Here is a 13,463-nt window from a genome sequence, read left to right as displayed (position 1 = left end):
AACATTCATGTTGTGGAAATTCTGTTAAATGAAAAGACAAGATGAATGACAAACTACAATTGAAATGGATTTTAGAGAAACACAGTAATATAGGGAAAGAAACTCACACTGATTCAGACTGGTCTTTCAAGATAAAAACATACTGATTTCAAAAGGTTCATAGTGGTACTTTCTAGTTTATAGCTTCTTCTTTATTGCTATATTATAGATCTGTAAGACTACAGTAAAATAAGTCCAGCAGTCTAATGACAGCTTTATGGTTTATTACCGAGTCCTCCAATGAATTAGAAAGAAAATAAAGTCACTTTGTCAATATAGTTTTAGACTACTGTTTATGCAATTTATTTTTCTTGAGCAGAGTTATTTCAGACCACTGCTAGATACACTCAACCCCCCCCCCCTTCAAAACTAACAGACCAGTCTGTCTGTCTTTATTTCATGAACAGTTTTTGGAATGTGTCAAATTACTGTGTGGCACTCCTTTGGCACAGACAGTTTCATGATATGGGACTAGCTCAACCTCATATGCTTCAGAATAAAGTAAGAAAAGCAGTGGCTGAACTATTCCACCAAAGCGATTTGTCAAAAGAAGTCAATGAGAAAAGTTGAATCTTAGATTTATTTTGAAAATCTAGGAAAGTGTTATAATGGTGTCAGCAGTTTAAAACAAGATGTTGCTCCAATTATTGTATAAGAATAAAAAAAGGTAAAACATACTTGCACTGTGCGTGAAAATACTTGATCAAGTTCTGAAGCAAGTCCACTCCTTTTTTAATCTTGATTTCATTGACTTTCAGCAGGTACTGTTAAAAGAGAAATTCACAAAAGAAAGTAAAGATTACCAATTACTGCTACAGCAATTTTTTTATATTTTATTTTCAACTATATTTCAACAAGCTTTAACAGTTGCAGATTTAGTGGACGTAAAAGAGAACATGTCAAACCATGGCTTCAAGGGTTAATCACTCAAAAGCAACTGTTGTCATTGCTGCTTTTTGATACCCTGTGGGAATACTTTACTATGATTAATTCAAATTACTACTGCCTTCTTTATGACTCCTAGTGGAAGCCTGTGTTACATGAAGCTTAAAAGAGTTTATACAGTGAATTTAGGAACCAACTCTGAAACCTAGCAGCCCATCTAGAAACTTATCTCACTGGTGCTGAAGTCCATTGCCAGATAGATGTCATTAAGGAAGAAAGCAATTTACTCAAAAAAAAAAAAAAAAAAAGTGAGATATTATTTTAACCATTTCTAATAGATTTTTTTTTTTAAATCTGCCCTCTGATTTTATCATTTTCTCTATCAATTTCTTATACACGTTAATGACAACGGCAAATAATAGTTTAGCAAGAGCTTAAAAAAAAAAAAAATCCTTCTGTGGACCTTAAAAAAAAGTCCAAATAGTGTCCCTTTGCACTAAGCACAAACAAATTCCACATTAAGTGACAGCTCCTCCCCAAATGGCTTAGCACAAAAGATGGCAGCCACGTAAGCAGAAGTATGACTGGCCAAATATTAACAGGAGTCCTTAATTGTCCATTAAATGAGGTAAATGTTTAATCCCTGCTTAGATACTGACCTACAGGCAAAGGGGTAAATGTCTTCTTAACAATGCTCCAATCCATCTGGTTTTCCCTTACCCACTTGGGATAAATATTTCATCTTGGATTTTTTAAAACCTCTAAAATGTAGCAGTATCCAAGTGCCAACTTTCAATATTGCAGCTTTTTATGCTGGTTCAGGTAAAGTAACAGATGACTAGCTCAATGGTAGACGTCTGCACTGGACAACATTTGGCTGGAAGAATCACCTCTCTAATTCCTGTTAAATTAAAAAGGGAACTCAAGGCATCTGGTATTAAGTTCACTTTTGCAATTTATGGAAAACTATCCTGTATTTATGATACATCAGCAATATACCTCGCTTCTGGTTTAAAAACAAAAACAAAATGAAAACTCCTTTTATGACTACTCAGAGGTATCCAAGCATAATTTTCTTTTTCCAAAAAAGCACAAAAAAATACAGCTATTCTTCAGCTATTCTACATTAAAGGTAATTCCATCAAATTTTACAGATTTCACCCAGCATTTTATCATTGTTGCAACCAACTGAAGTGAACTCCTTCACTATGACAAAGGAAGATTAGAAGCATCTGTTTCTGGTTATTTTTTAGGAAGAATACAGACAGGCAATTATTTGGCAACAGCCATAAGTTTACCAGGAGCTCAAATCCTTTCATCGGTTTTGAATACCTTAGTCTGACTCCATAGAGAAGTATGAGTTCTATTAAATATCAGCACATGCAGTTACTAAAACTGATATTCAGGGCACCTGTTGTTAAGCTATGTTGGCATATGGGTCAAATTAGCCCTAATCATCATATTGAAAACAAAAGAAAACACCCATGGGTTATTTTTCTGTTAGAGCATAGAAAGAACAAGCACAACAATTTGGATTCCCAACCATGGAGCCTGACATGCCTTTATATGAATCTAAACAAAAAAAAAGTTCATCAGATATAAAATACTGCAAAATCACAAACATTTTAAAGTGGCAGCATTCTGCAACATCTTGAAAGATAACTAGATTCCATCCTTAGCATTTTTTTTCCCAGCACCAGCCCAACAGTGTGCTAGATTGAAGTTTTTCCTACCATAATACTGCAACAGCTGGCAGTGTAGAGAACAATGTAGAGAATGATCTAGAGCTTAAAATAACTTAGACTGAAGCAGTAGTGCAAAGGCTTATTTATTACCATCTATGAATGTTTAACTGAGCTTTGCATTGTTTAGTACAATTTATTTCTAAGGGAAATTAGAAAAGATCAGCACATCAGCATAGAAAATTGTATTTTAACAACCTGAGTCCACTAATAACTGTATTTCACCACAGTTGCTTTTCAAAAATTTTCCTATAAAATTTTAGTAGAACAGTACAAATTTCATGTTGAAGCTTACCTCACACATCTGTAACTGGAAGAACCGTCTTTCTTTTTCCATCTCTTCTGCAATTTCAGCTCCACTTATTTCTGTACGGATCATCCCATGCAGCTTAGCATGCTCTTTTTTCTCCTTCTCTATTTTTGTACTATAAGGCAAAGAACCAGTCAATGAAGTGAGAAATCCAAAGCCTCTCAGCAAATCTGATTATTCATAAAGTCTACTGACAGATGCAGAGCCAAACTCTTGTAGCTTTCCATATTGCTCACTTCCAGATGCTATTTCACTTGAAATTTGAAGATGACTAGAGATCAACAATGACACACAGTAGCAGAAATCTAATTCAATCATCTGTTAAAATAATTTCCTGATAGATATTATAAAAGAAGGTACTAAATGGGAGGAAGATACTAAGTTCTTGTGCAGAAGAAAAACAAATCTAGAAACAAAACAATCCCCCCACTTTTTCCATTAAAATTAATGCATTAACCCAACTGACCAAACACTGGTTAACAGAGTTCAATTATGTCACCAGATTTATCAAGTCTTGCCTGTCATCAAGTCATCTTCTATATATACAGGGTTTCCTAAGCCAAAATCACAGTTGCCATCTCTACTTGCTACTGAGCCAGTTGGCATTGGGAATGCCGGCCAGCCGGCTGTGTTGCAGACTTCAAAGTCTGCTAGACCAGCTGTCCTAATTCCCTGAAAGTTTCCATTAACATTTTCCAAGAGCTCTGAATGAAACAGGTTCTCCTGCAGAATATAAATGAATAACCAAAGCCTACCATGCAGTATATCTCCCCTGCACACAGTCATGCATTTGTTTGAGATACTTTTCATGTTAGTCCTAAAGGGAGTATATTACTTACTTGAGTAATTATATTACTCAAATAGCAAGCCTAATATGAAATAAGATACTAATAAGAGAAAATAAATGAGGGTGTCTCTGTGCGTTTACTTTTTGGAGAAAGACTTCTAATTTGTCATTTGTACAGCTTAGAAGCAAAAGTTGTAACAAGGGCTTCTTGAGGAAACGGGATACCACTCTGGAGCAAGAGGAAGCATTACGATGGAATACAGGAAGCGGAGTGAAAGGAACAAATAACACACTGTGCTGTACCTCCTTGCGGGCAGTCAAGTGTCTCTTGGCTATCTCTGTGAAGAGATGACATATCTCAAGTGCTCTCTTAATCTGATGTTAACATTACCCTAACGGCGCATGGGAAAATGTCTTGCATGTTCTGAGGACTTGCAGTCAGCAATATATTCTGTACTTATATATCTCAAGAATGAGGAAATGTCTACTCTTACGCCTCAAGCAGCAAAGGGAAAACTAGAATTAATCCCATTAATCCCCTTCCCATTTTCACAGAGAAGCATTTTCAATAGCATAGTCTTCCCTCTTGCCCCCATTACTAGCAGACACAACAGAGCCAAACTCTTGCAATATTCCCGCAGTCAGCACAGCCGGCTGACATCAGACACATTCTCAGCCCATCAGGTCCTGCAGGAAAGAGTCCTTCTAAGGAAGCTTCTCTCCTTTGAAATGAATATTCTGAAAACTTTCAGTCACCTGAATAAAAAAATGTATTCCAGAACGTTCTCAGTGTTTTCATAAAAGGGAATCAAAAAACCTCTGTATTCTCATCCTCTTACTGCCACCTATGCCATTTGGTAGCCCCAGAGAACAGAGTCCAAACAAAGGAATTAACCAGACATCAGCTGTGAATGAGGAAGCTATACCAATACAAAAAGATTCACAGAGAATACCAAATATACAGCTCTTTTTTGGCACACCAGGTAGAGAATTTATGAGATACTTAATAGCTCTAAAAACCTCAAACCTCAAAGCAAAGATCCAGGATGGGTTTAGTTTCCACATTAATCTAACAAGAATTCATGAGGCCAAAGAATTCACTGAAATGTGATTCAAGGCTAATAATTATCAACTACTAGTATTTTTATTGTTTACAGGGAACAATATTTGAATATAGCATGACATAACCACCTCTAAAATTAAAAGAGCTTATTAACATGCCATTAGGTGTCTCTAAATGCTAGTTAAACTAAAAGATAACTAACACTGCCAAAGAGTCGGACAGTTTATGATATAGAATGATAAGCACAATATTAAAATAGATGTTGCTTTCAGAAACTGAATTCCTTTTAAAGAAAAAGCTAAATTTGGGTGGAAGAGGCCTTTCTACTCTTTAAAGGGAATTCGTATTCCCACAGGTGTCAGGTAGTCAAACCAAGACCAAAGCATACTGACATGCACCCAATAATTAGAGAAATAAGACACCTTGAAGCCATTTGTTGGAGCTTCATTTGCATTTTGTAGCAGCTAGAAATTCCACAAAGTAAAAAAGGGAAGCTTCAATTTGGAAATAAACTCAGAGATAAGGCAGTGCCTAAAAGGTAGCACTTTGGAAGCAGAGTATTTTGCAATTGGCCCTGTGGCTTCAACAGTTCCAGAAATGCTTTAAAAAAATTCTCAGTGACAAGCACCAGAGGTAGATGTTGCCGTATTTCAAGTCTGCATTTTCTTACTTTTATACTTCTGTCTCTAAATATTTTTTCACCTTTGTAATCCACAATTTAATCTTTTGTTTCACTACAACAACATGCTACCTCCTATCTCACCAATACTACAAGGCACTTTGTTCCTAGGGAAACAAAGAATCCATGTAAAGCAGTGCTGCTTGCAAATCTTTGGGGTGCCAAAATATGGATATGTTTCCTATCAAATCAAAAGGGTCAAGTCAGGGTTGGCGGCATCAAGCACCAAGGTGCAGAGAGAATTTCCACTATGACATTGAGCAAGTCCTTCTGGCAAAGACAGCTCTGAGATGCGCCACTGTGGGATTTCCAAACATTGTAGGGTATTCAGGTTTTCTAGGCAGATCAATTAAAACAGAACTAACTAGAAAATAAAGAAAATTCTTAAGAAACATCTTCTATATGCAATGAGTAAAACAAGGAAGCACGTGTTTTGTAAAGCTGCTGTTCTTGAAGCTCATGCAGCACACATTGCATATACAGACATTGCTGACTAAGATTAAAATCTAAGCACGCTTCAATCCATTTACAATGCAGCTGCCTATGACTAATGTACAGCGAGTTCAGATCTACGTAACAGATAAGGAAAAGCTGAAATACAGGATGAAAATGATAACAAAAAGTAGGTTAGATACAAAATAGACCGCCTTGCCCATTCAGTTTTCTCTATATCGCTATTTTTACAGGTCCAATTTGAGCAGCAACAGGTCATTACTGATTTTCAGTGTACATTTTAATTTATATTTCAAATAAATCAATTCTGTCATTCAGATTACGGTATAAATAAAGTACTTTGTTTTTTTACTTTAAACAGGGCAGGACCTATGTTATTATTTAACACAACTACAACTGGTATTTATTTTCAGCCAGTGAAACAACTGGAATACCCTGGGTACATGTGGCAGTAGTAAGCTTGTTGGGCAGCAACAACGTCTCTTTTCCTCGCCTTTCCCACACAACAGTAAGCCAGGCTAGTCAGGATACACATGTGACAAGGTAGAGAGACTGGGATTAGGACCAGGAAGGCACAGACCTGAAGCAGGGAAAACTCTGGAAAATGGAGTGCTTCCACAGGCTATTTTGTTTGATAAAACAGTATTACACATTTTCATTCCAAGTTTCATCTGGTCTTCCTTTTCCATCTGACTCTCCAATGTCAGCTCTGACACACCAGTCTTTTTGGTGAAAGAGTTTATGATCCTTCATCTTCTATCTGTCAAGGCTAATAGTAGATCACTACTCTCTCTCCTGTCATGCAAGTCCTGAACAGAGAAATCATCTTCACCTTTCACTCATCCTACACTGGGGGTGGGGGAGAAGAGGGAAACGAGAGGAAAACTTGTCTAAATATTTCCAGTATTTCACCCATAATATCCACAGATTCATTCAAAGCTTTTACATTTAAATCACAGGTAATCTCTTTCAAAACAAAAATATTTAGTATGAAATCACAGGATCAAAGGAGTATATTTAAGCTACCTCGTTTAGCATTTTCATTCTATGTCACTATTTTCAAGATTATTTGACCTCCACTTTGAGTTACTGTACATGCTCTAAAAGGAAATATGGCAGAATTATCCAATGGTCTACTGAGCAAGGTTAAAGCTCCGAGGAAGTAATTTGAGAAAAGCCTGCAAAATTTTCAGATATAATCTTTAAATATTAGTTTAAAAAATTTAGTTTACCAAATTGGAAACATCATTGTTTAATCACATACCTATGTGGGTATCTTTACAGAAGAGCATACTAACAATTTGTTCATTTTCCCATAGACTTCCAATGGTTCAGAAATGACTCATTAATGATAGGAGGTTATATCCAGCTATGAGTACTTGTGTTTCTGCACAGTGGTATAACGCAGCTCAGTCTACTTCTTGGTCTTATAAACCCATAAGCACACTCAAACAACTCGTTCTCTTCACTCGAGCGTGCATAACAGACCTCATGCCTAGCTTTCACAAGGCGAATGGCGCAGGAGGAGAGGGAGCCATCCTTCCCAGCAAAAGCTGGTCAGTTCTCATGAAGTACTTAGTCTTCACAGCATTAGCATAACACTTATTAGGACAGGGCTTCTGGAGATAATATATATTCACAGGCCTAAAAATAAAAGGCATCTTTATTTAAAAAAAATAAAAATAATAAAGTTTTATTTTCAGGAAAGACAGATTTGGGTCTAGAACACAGACCCTACTTAAACAGCTAATAAATGAGTAAATAATATGCTTCAGTAAGCTTATACTGTTTTTTTCCCATGCAAAATTGATACAATATCTTTACCCTGAAATCTACTACAACAGGACTGCTCAAACTAAAGAATGTGGGTGAAATCTGGCTCGCTGCCTTGTTAAATACAGTCTGCCTGCTGGAAGTATGAGCAGTTTCTCTGACGTGTCTTCTTCCCCATATGCTCTCATGGCATGTCTGCCATGAGTGTTTAAGTACACGGGGGGAAAAGTAACTGCCTCATTACAAAAACAGCCCACAGCCTGCACCAGTTCCAGTCCAAGGACACAGACGGACTAGTCCCACTGCTGTGCCAGAGTGGTAGATAGCATCGCCCAGCTCTTGCAGAGGAAACGGAGGCTCTAACTGAGGTCCTAAGAGAAATGCACTGGTTTTAACTAGTCCAAAGCTTTTGCAACATTTTACAATCTTCAAAGCCATAACTGAAGCATGACTGATGGGGAGGAAAGATGAATTAGTCACGAATTCACAGGATAGTCCCAATTTTTGATTGAGGTGGGTTGCTATAAAGGTCTTACTCCCTTATTTCAGAACAGTCCCAAGCTATAAAGAAAAAACGACCCAACCTCCCTCAGTTACTTTAGCTGAAGTGACGAAAAGAAGTGCAGAAGGAAGGCAGAGGCACAGCTCTGTACAACAGCATTCTTGAAGAATAAGCAACTGGGAACAGACCTCTTCTCTAAGAACCCTCTGCAGATTCCCATTATAGGATATTAGTGACTAACATTGTGTTTGGAAGAAAACATCCTGAGGAGTTATGGCAACTTTTTCTTCCTGTAGGTATATAACAATCAGCATCTATGGATGGTGGTCCAAGAATATAAGAATGGATCTCAACTTTACTCTCCCAAATAACACTGGAGATGCACATATTTAAACACACTTAATTACATACAGAGCTTACATACAGAGAGGACAGCAATCCAGCTGAAGACACCATCACTCCTCCAGAGACTACAAAAATACCACTTGGGTATTTGGCGCTTAGCTTCACAGATGACTAGGAAATGCAGACAAACGGCATGATTTGAGCATACAATACAGATGGATACGCTGATAAATAGCAGACTAGAAGACTTGAACTGTTTGTTAACCCAAAGCAAAAAAGAAAGAGGAAAGAGGAAAAAACAAAACAAACAAACAAACAAAAAGATTCACATATTTGAAGAGGTATCACTAGAAAAGACAGATAACTAAGCATACCTGCCTGGGACTGGTTTTAGCCACAGTCTGAGTAGGGAGTCATCTAAGGTAACAGACTGAGGAACGCAATGTGATCACCAAACAAGTGTGGCAGCAGAGCCACTAGAGAAGATTGGTCTTCTCTTTGGTAGAAGAAAGGCAGACTGCATTGAAAAAGAATACGTCCCAACTGTCAGACTTAAACCACAGTAAGTAATTTCTACTTTTTTTTTTTTTTGGGGGGGGGGGGGGCCTTTGTTTTAAAGAATTTGCCTGTACATGGTATTCCCCGGCTCCTTATCTCAAGCCTCAAGCAGATGATCCTTTGGTCTTGATCAAAGTGAAGGAGTCTAGCAGGCTAGACAAAGAGCTTTAAACTCTAGAATACTGATGAGGAGCTTTCATCTATCTGCTTGAAAAGACTAGAGCACATAGCAACTATCCCACCTCACCACCTGGAAACATTACAGAAAAGAAAGAATTTCCTGGTGAATATGTGTTACTTTCAGTTTTTACATGCTGAATAGCCTGAGAAATAAGTGGTTTACAAATAAGCATTGTCAAGGAGGTGTGCTTCATTCATTAAACAATCCTACAGAGACTACAGAGGTAACACGGTAAGAGGTATCTCCTTACAATGGAAAAAGGAACCTGTCCTATTTGAAAGCAAAGTCAGAAAGCAGGTTTTTAAAAGAGTGTTGCTTGAAGGGAAAAAAAAGTCATGATCTCATACAAGCAGCATTGGATTCAGTCCCACAGAGAGAAAAAAATACAATACCAATATCACATTTTCATGTGCTGAACGTACACACCAACTTTTCCAGTTTTCTACTGCCCATAAACTCAGTTGAGAATCCTAAAATATACAGATTCAAATATATTTCCTCTGGGCATGTTTACTTCTCACATGTTTAGGTAAGTTTTAAAAAAATGAAAAATTTTCAGGACTATCTGTCTCTGAAACAGACCACCTGCTATGGCCAAATTGAGGATCAAAGCACAGATCTACATCACTCCAACTGACTAATCCTGGTGAATATTCTATCAAAATTCCAAAAGCATCAGAAAATTCAGTCCAGCTGGAACAGAGTGTTTCTGGTATATGTCCCAGCGGTGCCCTGCAAATGTATTTATTTTAAATTCTGCACATAAACTTTGTGAGATATCACTATGGAATGTGTTATACATAAGTAAACAGGCTTTCAGATCCAGTAATCAAGCATAGGTAGACAACAGCAGGCTAAATTATAGTCCTGGTCTTTATGGCCTGTCCTCAGAGACTAACTACTGGCATCGGCAAGGTTTAGAAACCATAATTACTTCAACAGTTGATACCTGGCATGACCCCAAATGGGATTGTTCACTGGCATTAAGAACACTAAACACATCAAAATCTTGATGTAGGTAGTCTTCCAAGGATTCAGACTGGAGGTTATATCTTAATATTTCAGACTGTCACAATACAAAAACTGAGTTCTAGCTAGGCATCTTCTAAAACCTAAAGCCACTGAGGTCCTCAATAAGAAACTGAGCCTGGAAAGCAGTAATTATACTGTTTTCATTACTATTCACAAAAGGAATAATGAGATTTAGCTACTTGCTAAACTTGCTGCTTTTGGAAGTAAACCACATATAGGAATCACTTCTGAGCAGTGTTTGCACATGACTTCATAACTGGAAAGTGAAGAAATAGTAAGACAGTAACCAGGTTTATGTGGACCAACTCAGGGGACACCAGACAATCATTAGGCCTTTGTGCTACCAATCAAAAAAGAAAAAAAATATAGTGCTAGATTCTTAGCCAATCTAGATAGCTGGGGATCTGTAAGCTATTTATGTTAAACAGAGTGTCATAGTATGTGATTTTTCCGGATCTGTATCATCAAAAATGGTCTGATATATGTGATGATCTCAGAAGATCAAAGATGCTGGATATTTGAGACAAAACTTAACTGACTGTCACAATCCTGGTAACACTGGAATAAAGAATAAAACCTACTACTAAATTCTACTTCAGAGACTATTGGCTGTGCTAATACAACTGACTAGTCAACCCAAGAAACATAACTTCTAATGTAGAGCACTAAACCACTTGAAGACTTAAGAGGTACCAAAATTAATTATGCTTGATCTTAAGGGCCAAACTTTGCTGACTTATTTGATTCATTTAGCTGGATATAAAACTCTGCAGATTAAAACTAATTTTAAGGTTGTTTATGCCATGCATCAGGCATGTTCAAACAAGCAACTTAAATTGGGCTGGACACACAACATGAGACATGGTTGACAAGAATTATATAGGTATCCACCCATTTTTAGTACAAAATACATCATCTAAGTGCATCCAACCTTCGCATAAAATGTAGAAAGCATTTGTATCTTTAAACAGGAGACAAACTATTCTATTAAGTGTGGTTCACTAAGGTTCTTGGTACTGAACTGATCTGGAATCACATACAGTTTTGGAACCACAGCACTGAACAAACTCACCCCAATGGCCTTACCACCATGTTGGTAAGTGTCAAAGGCTCAGCATCAAATAAGGTCTTCCGAAAGACCACAGCATTGGGCACAATCTCATAAAACTTCACTAGAAGTAGAGCTTTACGGAGTTACTACAAGTGTTTTAGGCTAACAAAACTAAATCTTGACTTGTATATTCCTGATAATGTTTGTTAAGACTCTTGAAAACACTCAGGCATAAAGCATATAATTTCTTCTGTGCTCTTCTGACTAAAGAAACTTGCCTTTGTTTACTAAACTAGCTAATTACAATGAAATAGTCCCTGAAGAGGAAAAGGCAAAAAAGAAAACCCAGTGACAAAAAGAAGCGTAGGACATCAAGTACATTACATGTTGCTGCACTTTTGGTAGCTAAGGACTAAAACAGAGAGTGGATAACTTTTCCTTTTATACATCAGTGTCCTCCAAAAGTAGAGGAAGACAGAGAAAGAAGTGGACTTTCACACAGATTAGTCTCTAGAGAGTTCCACAGACACTACAGTGTGGTAATATGGCTATTAAAAATGAAAAATATTTCTTTCCAATTAAAGCACACCTTCCCCAACTAAAATGGAAGAATAAGCAGATTATGCTCACTTCTTGGAACTTTTTTAAGCAAACAGATCTACCAGAGATGCTAACCGTCATTGCCATGGCACAAAAATGAATATTTACTCAGGAAATAAGTCATATATTATGAAATACAGAATTTGAAATGATTGTGTCTATCCACCTGTATTTTATGCAGCCCTGATTAAAAACAAAAAAAAAACACCAAAGAACAAAAACAACTCATCATCCCAGGCAAGAACTCCCTCTGGGATCTTAAAATTAAATAATGACCATCTTTAGATTTCAAATTACACTTTACTTTTAAATAAATGTTAAAAAGATACATACACTTTTGTTTCATAGTCCTTCCAAGCTTTATCAAAGGGTTTTTTAAGGTCCTGTCAAGATAGAAAAAAATTAAATACAGTTACTTATTTACATGAAAAACACAGTAGCTCTAAATAGCAAGGTGAACCTTGGCCATTTGCAGCGCCTAGCAGAACAAAGAACGCCACTTGTTCTTGCACAGGTCACCTAACAACTGTGTAAAAGCAATCTTGCACATAGGAAAAGCAATCTTGCAAATAGAAGTAATGCACTCATATTCTAAAAAGCATTTCTAGGAGCGCGCAGCTCCATTTCACTGCTTGCACGACACAAGGTATAATCATGTGTCATCCCAAGTGTACACTATGCAGTTAATAAAATCATCATTTCAACATTGTTAAAAAAAATCCAATGCTTATTCAGTCTAATGTGTCTTTCCTAATAATCTGTAAAGTTCCCCATAAATTTAGAATGCTATATAAATATAATAATAATAATCCTTTAAATAAAATAAAGCAGTAGCCCCCTTAAACTAGTAAATATTTGTAAATTAACAATTCTTAAAGCTCTTTTTTTGGATATGTTCTACACCTCAGGATTGCTTTTTAACCTTCCAAATGTTGTTTTGTATAAGTAGCCAAAAGCACACTGCATTTAAAACTACAAAGAGAAACGATGACTCAGTTCTCACACACACACACACGGAACTTTTTTGTTTATTAAGCTAATATATTACTTTACTAGCCAATGCTTTCCCTCAAATAAAATTAAATTAATACATTAGCTAAATGCATTTATGGCACCAACAATAATTTTATATAAAAATAAGATAACCATACCCCTTTTACTCCTTTCAGATCTCCTTTCAGCAAACTGTCCAATGGAAAAGTGATTATGTTGTTCATATTCTGAATCTATAACCAAAAAAATTGCATCAAAATATTTAATACATTTTAATGCAGAATGAGCAGTCTCAATTCACACATTTCAAAAAGTTTCAGAAGAAATATTGTGTATTATTTTCCTAATACTACTTTATGAAGATATTTCTCAGTACAGCCTGTAATCAAAGATGGAGGTAATATGAGTTAATTAAACTTCCTTGGGAAACATTATAACCCATACCAGCAGGAAAACAGCAGAATTATTGA

The 13,463-nt window shown here is 36.6% G+C and overlaps 1 protein-coding gene across 2 annotated transcripts in view; it reads right to left on the bottom strand.

Moving 5' to 3' along the window:
• The window catches only part of ASAP2 (ArfGAP with SH3 domain, ankyrin repeat and PH domain 2), a 90,643-nt gene that overhangs the window by 40,439 nt on the left and 36,741 nt on the right, over positions 1-13,463 (bottom strand). For both annotated transcript variants that reach the window (XM_067294270.1, XM_067294271.1), the window contains 4 exons: positions 13,152-13,226; positions 12,334-12,383; positions 2,962-3,091; positions 718-803 (listed from right to left, as the gene is read on the bottom strand). In XM_067294270.1, coding sequence (XP_067150371.1) covers positions 718-803; positions 2,962-3,091; positions 12,334-12,383; positions 13,152-13,226 — 341 coding nt within the window. The remainder of the gene's footprint in view (positions 1-717; positions 804-2,961; positions 3,092-12,333; positions 12,384-13,151; positions 13,227-13,463) is intronic.

The sequence above is a fragment of the Apteryx mantelli genome, chromosome 3 (genome assembly GCF_036417845.1).
Source record: "Apteryx mantelli isolate bAptMan1 chromosome 3, bAptMan1.hap1, whole genome shotgun sequence".
Taxonomy (NCBI): Eukaryota; Metazoa; Chordata; class Aves; order Apterygiformes; family Apterygidae; genus Apteryx; species Apteryx mantelli.
The sequence above is the reverse complement of the archived record's forward strand: the minus strand, read 5'-3'. Positions and strand labels throughout refer to the sequence as shown.